This window comes from Cynocephalus volans, chromosome 2 (assembly GCF_027409185.1).
Source record: "Cynocephalus volans isolate mCynVol1 chromosome 2, mCynVol1.pri, whole genome shotgun sequence".
Classification (NCBI taxonomy): Eukaryota; Metazoa; Chordata; class Mammalia; order Dermoptera; family Cynocephalidae; genus Cynocephalus; species Cynocephalus volans.
In genome coordinates, this window is record NC_084461.1 from 66,933,222 (window position 1) to 66,955,009 (window position 21,788).

The following is a 21,788-nucleotide window of genomic DNA, read 5'->3' on the forward strand; positions in this document are numbered from 1 at the left end:
AGTGTAGCTGACAGTGCAAGGTTAACTCAAACGTCTTTGCATATATTTTAGAAATGTGAATAAAAGTAAAAGAACAAATAATTCCATTGCACTTTACCGTGGTATAGAATACCTGCACTGTGATTTGGACATTAATAGGAAAGAGAACGCCAATATAAACTGGATTTCCAAACCTACTAGGCAATTTCATCACAGTTTACTATGAATAGCAGATTTCTTCAGATTGAACTGATTTTTTTTTTTTTTTTTTTTTTTTGGTGGCCGGACGGCATAGGGCACTCAGAGATGATTTTTTTGTAGTGCATTATTCTGGGAACTCTGATAACTGAATACAACACCGAAAGAGATAAAGCCAAACAACTTCAAAACGAGGTTCACAGGACAGTACACAATGATGAAATCTGAAGCAATAAAAAAACACAGATGAACTGAAACGTGAACGTTCACACTCACAGGACATGACTGAATTTTCATTTTATTTCGTTTTGGATCTACTGGTTGTCTTCAGACACCTTCCTTTCCTATTTTAAATTCTGTCTCAGGGGTGTCAGTGGAGAATCCAAGAATTTGGGGGGCCACAGTAAATATAGAACACGGTTCCCACAAAGTTACAGGATACTTTGTGAACACAGGAGCGGCCCATCCCGCTTCCCTGAAGGCGAATGGAGGCAAACCTACATTTGAGGGTCCCTTTGAATGCCCGGAGCTCGAAAAGCCTCAGTTCCTGCCGATCTGTTCCTCTTCCCCGGGTTCGGAGGCCACCTGGGCCGCAGGGTACACCTGCCACTCTCACCGCCCTCGCAGCCTCCAGCTGTCCGCGGGTCCCAGCCGCGGGGGAAGGGACAGAGCGGAAGGAAGGAGGGAGCCGGGTGCGCGGCCGCGCGCGGGAGGGGGTGGGGACTGAGGGGCGGTGCCTGCGTGCGCCGCAGGAGTGCGCGCGCCGCCGTCGCGTCACCAGCGTGCGGCACGTGCCCGTGTTTACGTCCCTCGTGGAGCCGCCGACGTCAGCAGCCGAATGGCAACATTGTGGCGATGCTGAGGCGCCGAGTCTAGGAGACGCGTCCGTCAGTCAGGCCCGCGCGGTTGGTCGCCAGGAGGAGGAGCTGGGGCGGGGAGATCGGCTGGACGAGCGGCAGAGACTCACGCACACCACCGGCCGACCCCGCGGGACCCCCGCCTCGCCTCCGGAGCGCCACAGACGCGGACCCGCGGCCTCGCGCGGGGGGCGGCCGGGCGGCTCGAGGCGCTGCGCAGCGCGGGGCTTGTAAACAGATCCGGCCGCACGTGATCATGTGAACTACCTGCTTCGGGACGCGTATTGTCTTTCCCGGGAGCCGCGCCACAAAGGAGCTCGGGGTCCGGGTGCGGAGGGGCGGGCGACGGGGCCAGCCGGCGGCGCGCTAAGATGGCTGAAGGCGCCCGGCGAGGGTGAGCGGGGGGCGCGGCGCAGCCAGCCGGGGAGTCCTCGGGCGGGCAGGGCCGGCGGCCCGCCCCCGCGGCCCGGCGCCGGAGCCACCATGTCGTTCGCGGTGGAGGAGACGCTCGAGTCGGACTGGGTGGCTGTGCGACCCCATGTGTTCGACGACCCCGAGAAGCACAAGTTCGTTTTCATTGTGGCCTGGAACGAGATTGAGGGCAAGTTTGCCATAACCTGCCACAACCGGACGGCCCAGAGGCAGAGGAGCGGCTCCCGGGAGCAGGCGGGGGCGCGAGGGGGCGCCGAGGCCGGCGGAGCCGCGTCCGACGGGACCCGAGGGCCGGGCAGTCCGGCCGGTAAGGGCCGGGCCGAGGCCACTGGCGCTGCGACTGCAGTGAGGAGCCCCGGGCCTCGGCGGAGCCCAGCCTGGGCGGAGGGCGGCTCTCCGCGGAGCGCGCGCAATCATCGGGGGGATCCGCTGCTGCGGAGTCCGGCCGGCAGAGGGGCGGAGAGTTCGTTGAAGAGCCCCGTGCGGGCCAAGCCCACCCCGGCCCGGAGGGGATCTGCAGGCAGAGATGCGGCGCCTGCGGCAGCCCCGCCGACGCCCAGGGAAGCCCCGGTGTCCTCGGTGCGGTTAGTGAGCGCCTCCGGGGCGGTCTCCGAGGAGATCGAGGTGCTGGAAATGGCGAGGGAGGACGAGGCGCCCCTTGGGCTCCCGGACGCGGAGCAGCCGCCGGCCGCCGCCGAGCTGGAGTCTCCGGCCGAAGAATGCAGCTGGGCCGGGCTCTTCTCCTTCCAGGATCTGCGCGCCGTGCACCAGCAGCTGTGCTCCGTGAACTCGCAGCTGGAGCCGTATCTGCCCGTGTTCCCCGAGGAACCGTCGGGCATGTGGACCGTGCTGTTCGGGGGCGCCCCCGAGATGACAGAACAGGAGATCGACACTCTGTGTTACCAGCTCCAAGTGTACCTGGGCCACGGCCTGGACACCTGTGGCTGGAAGATCCTCTCCCAGGTGCTGTTCACCGAGACCGACGATCCCGAGGAGTATTACGAGAGCCTCAGCGAGCTGCGGCAGAAGGGCTACGAAGAAGTGCTGCAGCGGGCCAGGAAGCGCATCCAGGAGGTAAGAGACTAGTGTGGGCTCCAGTCGTCGCTTGTGGTTACTCATTTGCCAAGGCTGGGTGCTGGGTGTGGGTGTGCGCAGGTGGGTCGCTTGTTTTCCCTGACCGGGGGAAAAGGAAAAGAAATGGGTTCCTGATCTATCTCCCCTTAATTCTTGTCAGTGGCTTCCGTTAATTGGCTCTGTGAAGGACTTTGATAATTCTTAGATTTTCTCCCCCATTTATCAAATAGTAATAAGTGCGCTCTTTTTCTTACTCAGTACTGGTAATGAGATTGAAGCCACTCAGAAAAAAGGTGTCCTGTAAACACAAGGTAAAATGAGCGTTTCTTTGCTCCTAGAACACTTTCCAGCATTAACTGCCTAGATATAAACTCTTTACTGGTGTCGTGTCTATTTACTCATAATAGTTTACCTTAATGAACAGAGTCGATCTTCTATTTTTATTCTCTCTATGCAGTCTGTCATGTACGCACATTTAAAATTTATTTTTAGTGAGTTACCTGTCCAAGTGAAAATGCTCCAACTGACAGTTGGATGCAAATGTAGTTTTAGATGGTTTTATATACTCTTTGCGAGTATCTCAAGTCTTTAAAGATAGCTCAGTTTTCACTCCCCTTTTAGGGAGAAAAAAGGTCATGGGCAAGAATGTTTTACTTTGGTACTTACTGTAAGAGTAAAAGGAGTGCAGAAGCTTTTTCGAACTCTCTAATACTTAGAATAACAGGAAATTATGGGGAAAAAAGGTTTGAATGGATATGGTCTACAATGTGTCATATATGTATATTTTGAAGTCATGCCTGCTTATCAACTTCTGCTGAAGGAACTTAACTAAAAAGGTATTTTAAAATATGCTTAGTGAAACAACATACTGTACCCCATGTACGTGTACAATTAAAACCAAAAATTAATTTTAAAAAATATGCTTAGTTTTTCCTATGGGCATTGCAGGTGGTTTCTCAAAGCAACTTAATTATTGTTAGTATTAGTACAAATTGAGGTTAGAGTTAGAATGAGGAAAATGCCTTTTTTTTTTGATGATGTTTATATTCTTTAGATTGTGTTTTCATCTGCCTGTGGGTAAGAGGATACTTTAAAAAGTTCGTGGAAAGGGCCGGCCCGTGGCTCACTCGGGAGAGTGTGGTGCTGATAACACCAAGGCCACGGGTTCGGATCCCATATAGGGATGGCCGGTTGCTCACTGGCTGAGCGTGGTGCTGACAACACCAAGTCAAGGGTTAAGATCCCCTTACCGGTCATCTTTTGGGAAGAAAAAAAAAAGTTCGTGGAAAAATGGAATTAAAAGTGGAATTAATATGAATCTTTCCGTCAATTTTTTGAAGACTCCTTTGTATATGATACTTGAATTCTGCTATTAAGGCTAGGAAGCTGGAGCCTCCTGGTTTCTTCATAGAATATTAGATATTTTTCTTTGCTAGACTTGAGTTATCGAGGAAATAATTCTTTCTCACTTATATCGTAATACTCTTGTACAACTTCCTAAATCCAGATTTTCACTCCTTCCTGTTGGTTTACTTTATGCTGTGTCACCAACCATAACGTGATTCTAGAGTTCCAGGAAAGTTTTATTTCCCTTTTCACCTCTCAATTCTGGAGTCTCTTCTACCTTCTTTTAGGAAGGAAGTGACAGCAATCTTAAATATTCACATAGGTTATAGTGATTATAATAATCACATATAATTTAGTGTATGTTTCTCTTAAACTTTAAGAACAAAGTTAGTGTCTTTCTCTTATTTGATTTACAGATATACGTATTAAACTTTTTTCAGACTACCTATTTTTTCATCCCTAAATGAATAGGCCTGTCTGATTTTAACTTTAATGATGCTAAGAAAGAAGTGACTGTCTCTGACTTCTTAATTCAAATGGCCTAAAAATGAGTTGCCCCAAAATATAGTTAACTAGTTTTCTAGAATTCTTTAATAGGAGGGTTAAAAATTTTTTTTTCTTAAGAATATATATATATATATATTTTTTTTTGGCAGCTGGCTGGTACTGGGATCCGAACCCTTGACCTTGATGTTTATTACATCCTGGTCAAACCAACTGAACTAACTTGCCAGCCCTTTCTTAAATAATTTTTTTTAAAAGTTTTTCCTAGTTAAGATTGTATGGGCCATAATGTTTTACTCTCTTTAACAAAAGAAAAAAAAAAAAAGCTTTATAATGGTATTTTGTGTTTTGGGAAACAACTCAGAATAAATGAAGTTTGTTATAAGTTTATTGAATAAGTGTATAACTTTTTGGTTCTTCATTTAGTTGACTTGAACAGTATTTGAAAAAGAGCTGTCAAGGACAACAAATAGGTTGGCTTATAATGCCCACTCAGATTTCTACTGGAAGATTATGTTGAGAGAAATGAGGCTCAGTGGGGGGAAAAGTGGTATGATTAGATGTCTGCCATGGGCACGGTAGTGGTAGTGTGTAAGACGCTGCCATCTATTTGTGTTCTCTAGCTGCTTAAATTTTTTACTTCCTTACTAGTTTGCAGTAACACTTTTTAATTTTTTTTAGGTAAAATCTTTATAGAGGTTGTGCCGTCTTTGTATTATTCTGTTCAGTTTAGTAATTCTACCTAATTGAATGTTGTCTTTCATTCTCAATTCTTTTTTTTTTTTTTTTTTCCTAAGATGACTGGCAAGGGGATCTTAACCCTTGACTTGGTGTTGTCAGCACCACGCTCACCCAGTGAGCTAACTGGCCATCCCTATATGGGATCCGAACCCGTGTCCTTGGTGTTATCAGCACCACACTCTCCCGAGTGAGCCACGGGCCGGCCCCTTTCATTCTCAATTCTCAAGTTGATGTAGCTTGTAGAATAGGCCATAGCTTTTCAAGCTAGGTATAACTGGTAAGTAAATCAAACGCATTTTTAGAGATATGTTACTTTGAAAATTTAGTCCTTTGCTCATGTTTTTCCTTCTTTAATTTCTATTAATGTATTTTTTGGTGTTTTTCCTACAGTATTTCCTTTCCTATCCATTTAAAGGTTTCAGTTTAAAGGCCAAACCTGTATTTGTTCAAAATGGTCAGTAAATTGTTGAGAGGAAGTTGTTTGTTTTTTTGGTTTTTTTAACCCCCTCCCCCTTTTTTTTGGTGAGTGTGGGTGAGTGTGGTTCTGATAACGCCAAGGCCACAGGTTCGGATCCCATATAGGGATGGCCAGTTGGCTCACTGGGTGGGGCGTGGTGCTGACAACACCAAGTCAGGGGTTAAGATCCCCTTACTGGTCATCTTTAAAAAAATAAAATAAAATAAAATAAAACCCCCCCAAAATAGAACAGGCTGTACAAATAGATTGTAAACTTCTCAAGGTCAATGGCCTTCACAGTATCTTGGAATTCTCCTTTTTGCCACCCCCAGTCCAGGGCCAAACATCTTGTAAGCGCTCTTAATATTAGTGGGTAAAGGATACCAGAGTTTTTGTTTGTTTAACTATTGCAAAAATGTGAAGGACTTGGAAGAAGTATTTTTGTTGATGTAAAGTTGTGGATAAATACAGTTTTTATAAAGTGATCAGTGTAAATTCCTCAAGGGACTGTGCTTTAAAATCTAGGGAAAAAAATCTCTTAAAACTGTAAATAACTTACTAAGTAAGGAGTCTTTATCTGGGGTTGATGAATCTCCTATAAGAGGGGCTATGGGTGAGCTTTAATGGGGCACCTTAAGTAGCATGCAAAGTTTTATATGTGTGGGCATGTGTGCATTTTTTTTTTTTTTTCCCCTAGGATCCGAACCCATGGCCTTGGTGTTACCAGCACTGCACTCTCCCAAGTGAGCCACGGGTGGGCCCTCATGTGTGCATTTTTTCAGATAGGCTTTTATCAGACTTTTAAAGGTGTTCCTTAAAAAGAGTATTAAAATTATAAATTATCTGCTTTGTAAGTTTAGGACATACCTCTGCTGGAGTTTAATTTTTGGAATGCCCTTATGGTTTAATATGGGATCATAAGAAGTACTGTATCTTCATCTTGTGAAATATTGGAGAATGAAGCCTTAGGTTTTCTGCTAAAAGTTTTTAATGATTCACGTTTGGTCAACTGATTGGAAATTGTTATAATTTGTGAGGATTTACAATTTTTGCAATACTAATGAGAGACTATTTTTATGTGATTTAAGAGTTGTAGATTGTATATTATTTAGACCCTTAATCCAGATGAAATGTGAAGTTTGTTACTGGCATGTTTGTCTTGGACTTTTATAAGGGTTTACTGGAGAAAGCGGTGTTTATGCAGCAGATACTTAATCCCTAAATTAGTGCAAGTGCCACCAAGGCCCTTTGAACAGCTTCAGCAGTAGCTTTGGTTGTTGGTCAGAGCTGAGGTTCGTGTTATAGTGTGTGCACATGGTGGCCCATACTGTGGCTTACCTTTGATAACCTTGATTTTGTGGGCTGTCCAGGTAGCTCAATTGGTTAGAATGCGGTGTTATAACACCGTCAAGCGTTCATATCCCCATATGGGCCAGCTGGACCCCAAAATAAATAAATAAATAAGAGCAAATATACCAACTCTCCTATAATAACCTGGATTTTGTAAATAATGGTTTCTGTATAAGGACAACTGTTCTTGAAATGATTAATTGTGGTGCTTTAGATAGTGAACCTTAATTATGATGGTAGGCTGAAGATCTAAAAATCAGTGTTCACTTTGGAGTTTATCACATTTACAAAAATGTGCTCAATTCTTTCCAGTTGCAACCAGTGTTTGAGAGCAGCATGTATTTTTAAAAGTCGCTATGTAAGACATACAGTATACAGCCTACCTAGTGTTTGGAGTCAGGTAGACCTGCATCCAAAGTAGGACTCACCATTTCTGATGACCTACTTAGTTATTTTAAGCTCTTTAAAACAGGGAAATGGGGAAAATACTTAAAGAATATCTTTTTAAAAGTTTTCTCAAAACTACTTTCTTTTTTATTATATTGTTATTATTTTTATTGACATACTTAAAGAACATCTTAAGATTTAAGTAAGATGTTATGAAAATGCACCAAACAGAGTGCCTGGCACTTACAAAGGAGTCTTTAAGGAAGTGTTTCTCTTCTTTCATGTAGTAAGGATTCTCTAGAGTTTTCCACTCAACCCTTCTTTCAGGGATTGTAACTAATATTTATTGGCACCACTTAGGTTTTGGGTTCTTCACATTACCTATCTCCTTTCATTCTCTCTACTATCCTTTGAGGTAAGTGAGTGTTTTGTGCTTATTTTACTGAAATAGAAGTTGAGACTTAGAAAGGTCATGTGGATTTGGCCAGGGTTAAAGAGCTAATGAGTGACCAAATCCAAACTTGTGCCTTTTCTGCCATGTCTTCGTGGCCTGTTGGGTTTCTTGATCTGAAGGCCTGCAGTAAACTGTCCTCTAACTGTAAAACACAGTTAAAGAATAATGAAGCTAAGTGAATTTTGTGGGATTCTTTTTTTTCTTTGGTGGCTGGCCGGGGGATCCACAACCTTGATGTTGGTACGTTGGTGTTATCAATACCATGCTATAACCAACTGAGCTAACTGGCCAGCCTAAATTTTGTTGGATTCTTAAAGTTATGAAGAAAACTTGAAAGCTGTTAAAATAATGATTTTGATGCTAATCATTTTCTTCAGTCCCGTGCCCAAATAAACTTTTGGCTATTTTTCATATCACTGAAAAGAAAGATAAGTATAGAAAAAAAGCTGAATATATACTTCTAGGTTAGTGCTTCTGTAAAGTGAAAACATGGAGACGGGTGGCAGGATGGCAGCCTTCCTGATAATTAATTTATGTGGTGGTTTCTCTGCTTGCTGTTTAGCATCACTTGATGCTTAGTCCAGATATTTCACAGACATGAGATCCATGCATGTTTCCTCCTTGCTAAAAGCAAGGACAACTCGGACAGACACTTTATTTTTTGGCAGCTGGCTGGTATGGGGAACCAAACCTTGACCTTGGTGTTATAAGGCTGCACTCTAACCAAGTGAGCTAAATAGCCATCCTTGGACAGACACTTTGGTAATGTGTTATATGTGTGTATTGGAAGGGTGAAGGTGGGTAGGACGGATTTGTCAAATACAGCAACTGTTATATTTGAATTAGCCATCTTCACTTCCCAAATCCTGATGTGTAATTTTAATTGATCAGTCTATAACTGTTCTCCATTGCTGCTTTTTCATTGACTATAAAATATTGTTGGCAGTGGGACTTGAAAGCACGAGGTGTTCATACGTTGATGGTTAAATGTATGTGTGCTTATTGTTTTGTAATGGGAAGTTTCCTGTGGCTCCTTTTCCTTTTATTAGGCCAGGATCTGCTCTCTCTTAATTTGCCCAGGTCCTTCAATTGTTTTTTAAAGATGACCGGTAAGGGGATCTTAACCCTTGACTTGGTGTTGTCAGCACCATGCTCTCCCAAGCCATCACTATATAGGGATTCCCTGGCCTTGGTGTCATCAGCACCACACTCTCCCAGGTGAACCACGGGCTGGCCCTTTTTAATTGTTAATAAGGGAAAAATTATTAAGTTGCAAGGTAAGAGACAGATGTTGAAGACAAAATAATTTTTTTGGTGCTGTTTGGTTTTGGGTACAGATCGCGAAGTTTATTTGATTTTTCATGCTTCTTTTAGAAAGTGACTACTACTGACTTGGACTGATAGTACCAAGTAGCCTTAACACAGAGTATCTGTGTTAGTCCTTTTTGTGTTGCTATAACAGAATACCTGAGACTGGGTGATTTATAAAGAAAAACGAAATTTATTGCTTACAGTTTCTGAGGCTGAGATGTCCAAAGTCCATCTGCTGGTGGCGACAGTGACCCAGGGGTTTCACATTGCAAGATGGTGGAAGCAGAGAGAGCAAGAGAGAACAGAGAAAGACAGACTTCTCTTCTTTTAAAGCCCCAGAGACCACCACCATTTGTAATCCATTCACTACTGCATGGTTCTATAATCAAATCACCTCTTCAAGGCTCCACTTTCGAATTACCATTATAGGATTTCCCATCTTCTTAACAGTCACAGTGGGAGCTAAGTTTCTAATACGTAAAACTTGGGGGGCACAATTCAAGCTTCAGGTAGTTTTGGGGGGACATAATTCAATCCACTACAGTGTCTAAGTTATTAAAACTGCACAGGGGCAGAGAAGTATTTGTTCAGCACAAAGCCAGAAAATTTTCTGAGTTGTTTTCTTTTTATGCTTTTTTATTCTTTTTAAGCCTATTTATGCTTGTCTTTGAATTTTTTTTCATTTTATTTTATTATATTTTATTTATTTTTTTTAAATTTTATTTTGTCGATATACATTGTGGGTGATTATTGTTGCCCATCACCAAAACCTCCCTCCCTCCTCCCTCCCCCATCCCCCCCACCAATGTCCCCTCTGTTTGCTTGTTGTATCAACTTCAAGTAATTGTGGTTGTTATATCTTCTTCCCTCCGCCCCCCCGTTTTTTTTTCTTTGTGTGTGTGTGTGTGTGTGTGTGTGTGTGTGTGTGTGTGTGTGTGTGAATTTATATATTAATTTTTAGCTCCCACCAATAAGTGAGAACGTGGTATTTCTCTTTCTGTGCCTGACTTGTTTCACTTAATATAATTCTCTCAAGGTCCATCCATGTTGTTGCAAATGGCAGTATTTCATTTGTTTTTATAGCTGAGTAGTATTCCATTGTGTAGATGTACCACATTTTCCGTATCCACTCATCCGATGATGGACATTTGGGCTGGTTCCAACTCTTGGCTATTGTAAAGAGTGCTGCAATGAACATTGGGGAACAGGTATACCTTCGACTTGATGATTTCCATTCCTCTGGGTATATTCCCAGCAGTGGGATAGCTGGGTCATATGGTAGATCTATCTGCAATTGTTTGAGGAACCTCCATACCATTTTCCATAGAGGCTGCACCATTTTGCAGTCCCACCAACAATGTATGAGAGTTCCTTTTTCTCCGCAACCTCGCCAGCATTTATCGTTCATAGTCTCTTGGATTTTAGCCATCCTAACTGGGGTTAGATGGTATCTCAGTGTGGTTTTGATTTGCATTTCCCAGATGCTGAGTGGTGTTGAGCATTTTTTCATATGTCTAATTTCTCAGCAGTGGTTTGTAGTTCTCATTATAGAGATTTTTCACCTCCTTGGTTAACTCAATTCCTAAGTATTTTATTTTTTTGGTGGCTATTGTAAATGGGCAGGCTTTCTTGATTTCTCGTTCTGCATGTTCACTATTGGAGAAAAGAAATGCTACTGATTTTTGTGTGTTGATTTTGTATCCTGCTACTGTGCTGAAATCATTTATCAATTCCAAGAGGTTTTTTGTAGAGGTTTTGGGCTGTTCTATATATAGGATCATGTCATCTGCAAACAGGGACAGTTTGACTTCATCTTTTCCAATCTGGATGCCCTTTATTTCCTTCTCTTCTCCGATTTCTCTGGCTAGTACTTCCAACACTATGTTGAATAGGAGTGGTGAGAGTGGGCATCCTTGTCTAGTTCCTGTTCTTAAAGGAAAAGCTTTCAGCTTTTCCCCATTCAGGATGATATTGGCAGTGGGTTTGTCATATATGGCTTTAATTATGTTGAGATACTTTCCCTCTATACCTAACTTATAGAGGGTCTTTGTCATGAATGAGTGCTGAACTTTATCAAATGCTTTTTCAGCATCTATAGAGATGATCATATGGTCCTTGTGTTTGACGTTATTAATATGGTATATCACATTTATTGATTTGCGTATGTTGAACCAACCTTGCATCCCTGGGATGAATCCCACTTGATCATGGTGAATAATTTTATGTAGGTGTTGCTGTATTCTGTTTGCTAGTATTTTAGTGAGGATTTTTGCATCTATATTCATCAAGGATATTGGCCTGTAGTTTTCTTTTTAGGTTATATCTTTACCTGGTTTTGGTATCAGGATGATGTTTGCTTCATAGAATGAGTTTGGGAGATTTGCGTCTGTTTCAATCTTTTGGAATAGTTTGTAAAGAATCAGTGTCAATTCCTCTTTGAATGTTTGGTAAAATTCTGCTGTGACTCCATCTGGTCCTGGGCTTTTCTTTGTTGGGAGCCTTCTGATAACAGCTTCAATCTCCTTTATTGTTATTGGTCTGTTCAAATTTTCTACATCTTCATGGTTCAGTTTTGGGAACTTGTGTGTGTCCAGAAATTTATCCATTTCCTCCAGATTTTCAAATTTGTTGCGTTTAGTTGTTTATAGTAGTCTCGAATGATTCCTTGTATTTCAGATGAATCAGTTGTAATATCACCGTTTGCATTTCTAATTTTTGTTATTTGAATCTTCTCTCTTCTTTTTTTTGTTAGCCATGCTAATGGTTTGTCAATTTTATTTATCTTTTCAAAAAACCAACTTTTTGATTCATTGATCTTTTGTATTGTTTTTCGGGTTTCAATTTCATTCAGTTCTGCTCTGATCTTAATGATTTCTTTCCGTCTGCTAACTTTAGGTTTGGATTATTCTTGTTTTTCTAGTTCTTTAAGGTGAAGTGTTAGGTTGTTCACTTGCCATCTTTCCATTCTTCTGAGGTGAGCATTTAATGCAATAAATTTCCCCCTTAATACTGCTTTTGCAGTATCCCACAGGTTTTGGTATGATGTATCGTTATTTTCATTAGTTTCAATAAATCTTTTGATTTCCTGCTTGATTTCTTCTTGGACCCATATGTCATTAAGTAGAATGCTGTTTAATCTCCATGTGTTTGTATAGTTTCCAGAGTTTCGTTTGTTATTAATTTCTAGTTTTAATCCATTGTGGTCTGAGAAAATACATGGGATAATTCCAATTTTTTTGAATTTATTGAGACTTGATTTGTGACCTAATATGTGATCTGTCCTGGAGCATGATCCATGTGCTGATGAGAAGAATGAATATTCTGAGGTTGTTGGATGGAATGTTCTGTAGATATCTGCCAATTCCAATTGGTCTAGAGTATTGTTTAGATCTTGTGTTTCTCTGCTGATTCTTTGCCTAGATGATCTGTCTAATATTGACAGTGGGGTGTTCAGGTCCCCTGCTATTATGGTATTAGTGTCTATTTCCTTCTTTAGGTCTAATAGAGTTTGTTTTATAAATCTGGCTGCTCCAACATTGGGTGTGTACATATTTATGATTGTTATGTCTTCTTGATGGATCAGTCCTTTTATCATTAAGTAGTGTCCCTCATTGTCTCTTTTTATGGTTTTTAGTTTAACGTCTATTTTGTCAGATATAAGAATAGCTACTCCAGCTCGTTTTTCTTTTCTGTTTGCATGGTAAATCTTTTTCCATCCTTTCACTCTTAGTCTGTGTGAATCTTTATGGGTGAGGTGGGTCTCTTGTAGGCAGCATATAGTTGGGTCCTCCTTTTTGATCCAGTCAGCCAGTCTGTGTCTTTTGATTGGGGAATTTAAGCCTTTTACATTAAGAGTTGTTATTGAAAGGTGTTGACTTATTCCTAGCATTTTATTGGTTGTTTGGTTGTCTTAGGTGTCTTTTGTTCCTTGCTTTCTGATTTACTGTTTGGTTTCTGTGTTTGTTGGTTCCTTAGGTTGTAGATAGCATTTTTGTTTGTTTGTTTTCTCTTCATGAATGCCATTTTTATTATACTAGTGGGTTTTGATTTTTCTTGTGTTTTTATGGCAGTGGTAGTTATTTTTCAGGAACCAAACCCAGTACTCCCTTGAGGATTTCTTGTAAGGGTGGTTGTGTGGTAGTGAACTCCCGCAGATTTTGTTTGTCTGAGAAATATACTATTTGCCCTTCATTTCGGAAGGATAGCCTTGCAGGGTAGAGTATTCTTGGCTGACAATCTTTGTCTTTTAGTATTTTGAATATATCATCCCTTTCCTTTCTAGCTTTTAGGGTTTGTGATGAAAAGTCTGATGTTAGCCTGATTGGGGCTCCCTTATAGGTGATTTGACGCTTCTCTCTTGCAGCTTTTAAGATTCTCTCTTTGTCTCTGAGTTTTGTCAATTTGACTATAACATGTCTTGGAGAGGGCCTTTTTGGGTTGAATACGTTTGGAGATCGTTGAGCTTCTGGGATCTGAAGATCTGTGATTTTTCCTATACCTGGGAAGTTTTCTGCCACTATTTTGTTGAATATGTTTTCAATGGAATCTCCGTTTTCCTCCCCTTCTGGGATACCCATGACTCGGATATTTGAGCACTTAAGGTTGTCTGATATCTCTCTCAGATTTTCTTCAGTGTCTTTGATTCTTTTTTCTTTTTTTTTTTTTTTTGTCTGCTTGTGTTATTTCAAACAGCCCATCTTCAAGTTCAGAGGTTCTCTCTTCAACTTCGACAAGCCTGCTGGTTAAACTCTCCGTTGTGTTTTTTATTTCGCTGAATAACTTCTTCAGTTCAGCAAGTTCTGCTACATTTTTTTTCAGGACATTGATATCCTTGTACATTTCCTCTTTCAGGTCCTTTATACTTTTCCTCATTTCATCATGATGTCTAGCTGAGTTTTCTTGTATCTCATTCAGTTTCCTTAGAATTATCACTCAAAATTCCTTGTCAGTCATTTCAAGGGCTTCTTGTTCTATAGGATCTATAGTTTGAGATTTATTAACTTTTGGTGGTGTACTTTCTTGATTTTGTATTTCTGGTATCTTTTTTTTGATGTTTATTCATTGTGGCAGGGGGTTTCACAGTCCACCGGTTTGAGACTATTGACTAACTAAGATGTTGCTGTGGTTGCCAATTTGGTATGGCTACCTCCGTGACTGCTCATTTGCCCTCTAGTGCCTTGTGTGTATGGTTGCCTCGGGTCTTGGGCCTCTCCGGGGAGCCACGTCTCTGGTCAGCTTGGACTCTGCTGTGCTGCTGGATCACGGGGCGGTACTGCAGGGTGTGTGGTCTCTGCTGAGCTTTCACTTCCTGTGCAGAACTTCTCCCTGTTCCATGCGCTCTGGCCCAGGCTGTTGGATTGTGCAGTGGCGACCCCACAGGGTGTGTGGTTTCTGTCGAGTCTCTGCCTCCCTAGCCGGACGTCTCCCCACTCTGTGCGCACTGGGCTCGGCTGGGACATGTCTTCTGCAACCCTCGTCTATCAGCTGGGCCTTCAAGACCCTGCTTGGCACTGCCTCGCCCAGGAAGTCTACCAGGTTTCTGCTAGGCGCAGACGACCGGTCGCTCTGGGTGCCTTTATAGCACTGTGTAGATCTTTCTTGGGACTTATCACCTTCCTCCTGGTATCGCGGTTATTTGTGTACTTGTCTTATCTCCCACACCAGAGCGTGAGCTCCTCGGGGGAGGAGCCCGCAGCACACGGTTCACCTTTGTATCTCCCCGGCGCAGACCGAGTCCAGTGCCCCTCCGCAGTCAGCTCTCCGGCAGGTTCAAGCGGACTTGGGAACTCTCCAACACTATTCCTAACCCGAAATCGGTTAGGCGTTTTTCCGAACTGGTGGCCGCAGAGATGGTATCTGCCTCCCAGTAACAGGAAGTTTACCAGGGGCCGGAGCCCAGGGTGCGGTGGAGTGACAGTCGGCCCAGCCTGTACCTCCTTGCCGTCCCGATGCTGGCCGGGGACGCCCCACGCCACCAGCCCCGCAAGAGAACTGTGGAGGGAGTGGGAGGGGAGGCCAGCCTGCAGGCCCTGGGAAGCCCCGCACCGGGGCAAGCAAGTGGGAAGGCTCAGTGAGGAGCCGAGCCGGGCGAGGGGGACAGGCTTGGCTGAGCAGGGCCGGAGCTGCCACCACCTGAGAAAATGGAGGCAGCCCCGGGAGGGGTGAGTGGCCTGGTGACGCAGGCGGAAGCCCGGTGGGCGTCTGCCCCCCGAGCAAGGCCAGGTCGGGGTCACTCACAGGGCTGTGCCAGGTCGGGCGGCTCCCTCTCTGCCTCTGCTTTGTCGCCGTCTCGTTCTCGGCCGCCGTCACCTTGGGCTGCTCAGTCGGTCCCGTGGCGCGGCTCGGGCACTCCCAGGAATCCTCGAATCCTGAATATGGCAGCTGGCTGCCTTCAGCTTGGCCCCGGCCTCCGGGATCCTGGCTGTATCAGCAGCAGCCCTGGCGCCGTGTTCCCTGTTTAGAGACTCGCTTTTGCAGCTAAGAAACAGTTCTTTTCCTGCTCCATACTTCAGAGCTGTTGCCTGTAAACGAGGCAGCCTCTCCTGCCAAGGGCAAAGTGTTGGTCAGCCCCCACGACTGGCCACTAGCAGCGGTCCTCCCTTAAGAGACGGCGAGAGGAAGGTCCACAAGTTTCCCGGCTGCCTAAGGCACAGTGGCCGCCTTTTCCACCTCAGCTACTCCGGGCCAACTGCCGCAGCCACCGCCATCTTGAAGAATCTGAATTTTAAGTTATATATGGTTATAATTGTATAGAGTAAATTCTCTTCAGACTTTAGTGAAGGTTTTGTTAAATAGGCTATGAAATAAATGTAGGCCTGATGGGCTAGACATTCCACAAAGAAAAACACTTTTCAGAATAAATGAAGTTACTTTAATGATTTGGAGTTTTATTTGTAACTTTAAGGTTTGAGAGTGCTAGCTATGATCTTAGTTTATTCAACAAAATAGTAAGGCATTCAAGTAATATAGGCACTGGGGGTGATGACAAGAAATGATTATTTGGGAAGAAAACTTGAATAAAATCGGTTTCCAAGTCATCCTGCTAGGAATTAGTTGAGACTGGATGTTTTTTAGAAGCATCCCACTACACTATGTCTTTTGTTTTTGGCAGCCAGGTGGTACAGGGATCTGAACCTGTGACCTTGGTGTTACCAGCACCATGCTCTCCCAAGTGAGCTAATTGGCCAGCCTCATGTCTTTAATTACTGCTTAGTGAAAGAAAATTTATTGGATTATGGCTCAGGAAAATTTGAGTTTTTGTCCTGATTCTAATACTAGTTGCTTGACCTTAGGCTGTCACCTAACCTTTTTGGGCTTTAGTTTCTTGTTTGTAAAATGAAGTTGGTTTAGTGTCCTTTTTAAGGATCCACGGTAGTTTATAGGTGCAGTGTGGCAAGGGTTGGGACCTGAGCCACTTGTTTTATGTGCTTGTATCCGGGTTTAGGTAGTAAGGTGACTGTTACTGCAGGGCAGTAACCCTGTAGTAAGATGACTGTCAAGTCACAGCACTTCTAATGTTGCTAGAGGTTTTAGGATTTGAGAAAGCTCTAATTCATTTTGGGGTGCAGAAACCATTAGAATAGGGCAGTAGTGTCCCTTTTTTGTGTGTGTTTTCTTGTCCTCATGTCATTCATTTCCTGTACTTTAATTTTTGTTTGTTTGTCTTTATTGCATTTCCCTATGGTTTGTAGTATTAAAATTGCTTTTCCAAACAGTTTTGATAACTTGATGGAGTTATACTTGCAAAATTAATGTTTTTTTTTTTTTTTTTTTTTTTTTTTTAAAGATGACCGGTAAGGAGATCTTAACCCTTGACTTGGTGTTGTCAGCACCACGCTCAGCCAGTGAGTGAACCAGCCATCAGTATATGGGATCCGAACCCAGGGCCTTGGTGTTATCAGCACCGCACTCTCCCGAGTGAGCCACGGGCCGGCCCCCAAAATTAATGTTTAATTACTAAAATTATCTCATGAAGCCTATCTTCCTCCTCACCGTGCTATCTAGATGTGTCTCTATCCTTTTTACTGACACCTATGTGACCATAACTGGAGTGGCATGTGTAGAGAAGCATGTAAGGATCTAGGTGTTTTTTTTTTTCTTTTTCTTTTTTAAGGCTCTAGTTTTCAATAACCACAGTAGCGCGTCTTTATTGAATGCTTGCTGTGTGAAAAGAACTGTGCAGAGATCTTTACCTACATTATCTCACATAGCACGTACATTGGTAGTTAAGAGGTTGGATTCAAGTGAGTATGAGTCCTGGTGTCTCCAAGTAAAAGCTTTGTGATTTGGGGCAAGTTACCTAATTCTCTCAGTACCTTAGCTTCTTCATCTATAAAGTAAGGAGAATAATACTGGTGCCTCATACAGTGATTTAAAAATAGGTTGATGTTGGGCCGGCCTGTGGCTCACTCGGGAGAGTGTGGTGCTGATAACACCAAGGCCGCGGGTTCGGATCCCATATAGGGATGGCCAGTTTGCTCACTGGCTGAGCGTGGTGCTGACACCACCAAGTCAAGGGTTAAGATCCCCTGACCGGTCATCTTTAAAAAAAAAAAATGGGTTGATGCAAAGCACTTAGAACAGTGCCTGGCATGTAGTAAACACTTGATAAATCTAAACTTTTGTTGTTATTAATCTTCATATCATCCTAAAGGGCAGAGACTTTACAGTAGAGGAGGAGAATAAGTAAATTTGCCTAACATATCGAGTATATAAGAGAACTGGATTCAAATCTAAGCCACTCTGATTCCATTCTATCTTCTTAACCACTGGACTGTCTCCATCCCTGTAGAAAGAGAGTGAGGCTAAATGATAACTTTAACTGTTGTAAATTGAAATAGTATGGTCAGTGTCTCATCACTGGACAAAACAATGATAGTGCCTGGCTGATGACTATGTTTTTGGAAAACCTTGATTATGTACATGTACCGTAATCACTAATTTTGTTTGGGATTAAAGAACATTGTAATCCTAAAGAGGAGTAATTTAAATTTGTGCTACCATGTATGATACATAAATCTCTAATGTGAGTCAAAATGTATATATTTTTTTAATACAGCTCATTTATTAAAATGTAGTATTTCTATAACCACAGGAAGAACAGATTTTATACTGATGTTTAAATGTTCTGTTATAAATTCTGTGTTAAACTGGCCCAGAGTGAGTTGGTTTAGATGATGTGATAATTTCCCCAAAAGATTTCACAGGTACATATTATTTGAAAGAAAATTAATTTTCTCCCAGTAACATTTCCTAATACATTTTTGTCCCCTACAGTAGAACTAGGGAATTTAGTGTAGTATAAACTGAAGCCTGAAATCTACTTCCCCCCTCCTGCTATCACTTTCATTCCTATTTGAAATAATTAGTTGATAACATAGAATTTAATCTCCTACTCCCCTTCCCCTCATAACCATACTGAGTAATTATCTTACTGGCTAAACTTTTTTCTGTCTAGGCCAGAAAGTGGGGAGACTGTTAAGATAATTAACCTATTTTATTTTTAGTTTGGAAATCCTGCCTCTCATTTTTTCCCCCCATTTATATTAGGTGATATGAATTTTGATATTGGGGCTGCTAAATATAAATGAAAAGGTTATGACAAGTAGTGTTAAAGAATTGAAGGAATAAGAGATAAAGACATGAATTAACTTTAGAGTAGCAATTTTTTTTGGGGGGGGGGGTGTTGGGCAGCTGGCCAGTATGGGGATCTAAACCCTTGACCTTGGTGTTATCTAACCAACTGAGCTAACTAACTGGCCAGCCCTAGAGTAACAGTATTTATTTATTTTTTATTTTTATTTTTATTTTTTTTAAAAGATGACCGGTAAGGGGATCTTAACCCTTGACTTGGTGTTGTGAGCACCACGCTCAGCCAGTGAGCGAACCAGCCATCCGTATATGGGATCCGAACCCGGGGCCTTGGTGTTCTCAGCACCACACTCTCCCGAGTGAGCCACGGGCCGGCCCTAGAGTAACAGTATTTAAATTTGAAAACTTCATGGAATGAATAACATTCATTGTTTCCTTAAAAGTGAAGTTTCCCAGTGAAGACTGCCTAGGTGCTTGCTTTTGTAAACAGTGTGTTATAAAGTCTCTGGCTCCCTGGAGGACTTTGGAGTTGGCTCTTTTCTTTTTATGAGTTAGGGGATCTTAACCCTTGACTTGGTGTTGTCAGCACCACGCTCTCCCAAGTGAGCTAACTGGCCATCCCTATATAGGGATCCGAACCTGTGGCCTTGGGGTTATCAGCCCTATACTCTCCTAAGTGAGCCATGGGCCGGCCCTTGGAGTTGGCTCTTGAGCAGGTTTTACTGTATATATTGAGCCTTGTGAGACCTAAAACTTGAAATAAGGCTGTTTTATTTATCTTGGTGGAAATTATCTTAATAAGTTGGATAGAGGAACAGGTGTTTTTTTTTATCTGAAATATCAGTTAAGTTTCTTTCTTTCTTTTTTTATTTTTAAAAGATGACCGGTAAGGGGATCTTAACCCTTGTCTTGGTGTTGTGAGCACCACGCTCAGCCAGTGAGCGAACCGGCCATCCGTATATGGGATCCAAACCCAGGGCCTTGGTTTTATCAGCACCGCACTCTCCCGAGTGAGCCACGGGCCAGCCCAAGTTTCTGGGTCTAGAAATTGAGGGGCTGAGGGCTGGCCAGTTAGCTCAGTTGTTTAGCCTACGGTGTTATAACACCAAGGTCTAAGGGTTCAGCTGGCTGCCGGAAACGAAAAAAGAAAAAAAGAAATTGAAATCTGGAAGGAATTCCAAAATTGAATTATAATTTTATTCTCTTTTCATCGTGTCTCTCTGCATCATTCCTCAGTTTTCTGTTCAGTTTTCCCCTTTTTCATGAAATTTCATCATATTTTGTCTCCCTAGACTCAAAAATTGGTATCTTTCTCTTAAGAGAATAAGAATAGACTGTCATGAGTAGAGGCCATATGGGACAGTGGTTAAGAGCTTGAGTTTGACTGCAGAATTCACCTTCTCACTCATACCTTTTACTAGTTTAACTTTTGGTAAGTTATTGAACCTCTGCCTTTGATTCTTCTCTAAAGTGGCATAATATTTATACCTATGTTGTAAGGTTGTTAAGAAGAATAAAGGAGAATGGATGTGAAGTACCTAGCATGGTGCCTGGTGTATAGAAACCCTCAATAAATATCAGCTGCTGTTATCATGATAATTTCCTTGTCCACTTTTTTCTGAAGCAACTCATGCAGACTGCTGGGTTCCTCCCAGAGCCAAACCTGTTTTCACTAAAAAACGGTTTGGTTACAATGGAAGCTGGTGCCATATAGGAAAAATATTTCCAAATTAAAAGTGTTAAAACAGGTTGGTCTTAAGCCTCTATGTCCTTAATAGAAACTCCTAGTCCGTGGTTCCCAAGCCCCTTGTTGCTGCTTCATGTGCACATTATTATTTTGGTTGACTTTAGAGGACACAGTGCTCCTTTTGGTATATAGTTGGTTAGAGTTGTGATTCCAGTATTTTTTTTGTGGAGACAGGTGACTGATATAGGGATTGAATCCTGGACCTTGGTGTTATCAGCACCATGCTCCCAGCTGAGCTAATCAGGCGGCTCCAGTATTTTTTAAAGTCTATTTTCTTTTTCTGTTTCTCGGATTTTTTTTTTTTTTTTTTATTGAATCATAATTGATTATACAGTTATACATATTTTGGGGGTTCAATGTTAACATATATTGATCAAATCGATATTATTAGTATATATATTATTACAAGTTGTACTTATTCTTTAAGCCCCTTATCCAGTCTCTCCCCATCCCCCTCTCCCTCCCACCTCTGATAATCCTAGATTTCTTCTCTCCTGGAAGAGTAACTGGCCCCGTGACAGCTGACAGCGGCGGCAAGCCTGGTTGCGGGAGGAGGGGTCTGTCCCCGACTCATACCTCAGGACCCTGGGTGGGTCTATTTTCTCTTTTTATTTCTCAGATTCTTCAGGTTGATAAAGTCTATTTTCTCTTCTCTGTTTTTTCTGTATTCCCATTCCCTTTTGTTTGTAAGCATCCAAGACAATCCTGGTCATAGTTGATTTTCAGATAATCCATTTGAAATAATTATTAAAGAAGTGGTAAGCATTAACCTCTAGAAGCCTTTAAAAATAACTGTAAGTCTCTTCCATTAATCATTTCAATGAATAAGTTCTTTTGTCAGGTAGTAGGCATACTATAAAAAATAAAATAGCCCCTTAAGCTTTGCTACACATTCTACTCATCTGTTCATTCTTTCTAATTATCTCTAGGTTTTTTTGGGTTTTTTTTAAGTGTGGTATTTCTGACCAGTATTTAATTCCTGCTCTTGGAAAATGTTCTATTCTAATATTTTTTTATTGCACTTATATACATTTACCTTTATTTGGGTAGTTTTGGGTAGTGTGGTTGGAAGTCTAACCACTGCATAAAATATTGTCTTTATGGGAAAAAAAAAAAAAACTTTAATGTGCCTTTAGGGTAAAACATGTTTTATAATTGAACTGCCTGTGATTGATTTTTCTACCCACCTTGATTTTATTTGTATGGTTTTCAAAGGATTCAGAGTTTTATTTCTTAATGAAGAATATTTAGGTATTTACATATGCTGATTTTTATTTTTACAAGTTAATTTATTTGAAAATGTCCATCTCTGGTTAGGAAGGAGTAGAAAATTAATATGGTTTCAGGCAATTGGACATA

At 42.1% G+C, this 21,788-nt stretch overlaps 1 protein-coding gene across 1 annotated transcript in view; it reads left to right on the forward strand.

Annotated features, from left to right (window-relative positions):
• Positions 1-1,000: 1,000 nt before the first annotated feature.
• Positions 1,001-21,788, forward strand: part of JMY (junction mediating and regulatory protein, p53 cofactor) — a 100,310-nt gene continuing 79,522 nt past the window's right edge. The window contains exon 1 of the mRNA XM_063085615.1: positions 1,001-2,540. Coding sequence (XP_062941685.1) covers positions 1,518-2,540 — 1,023 coding nt within the window. The 5' untranslated portion in view covers positions 1,001-1,517. The remainder of the gene's footprint in view (positions 2,541-21,788) is intronic.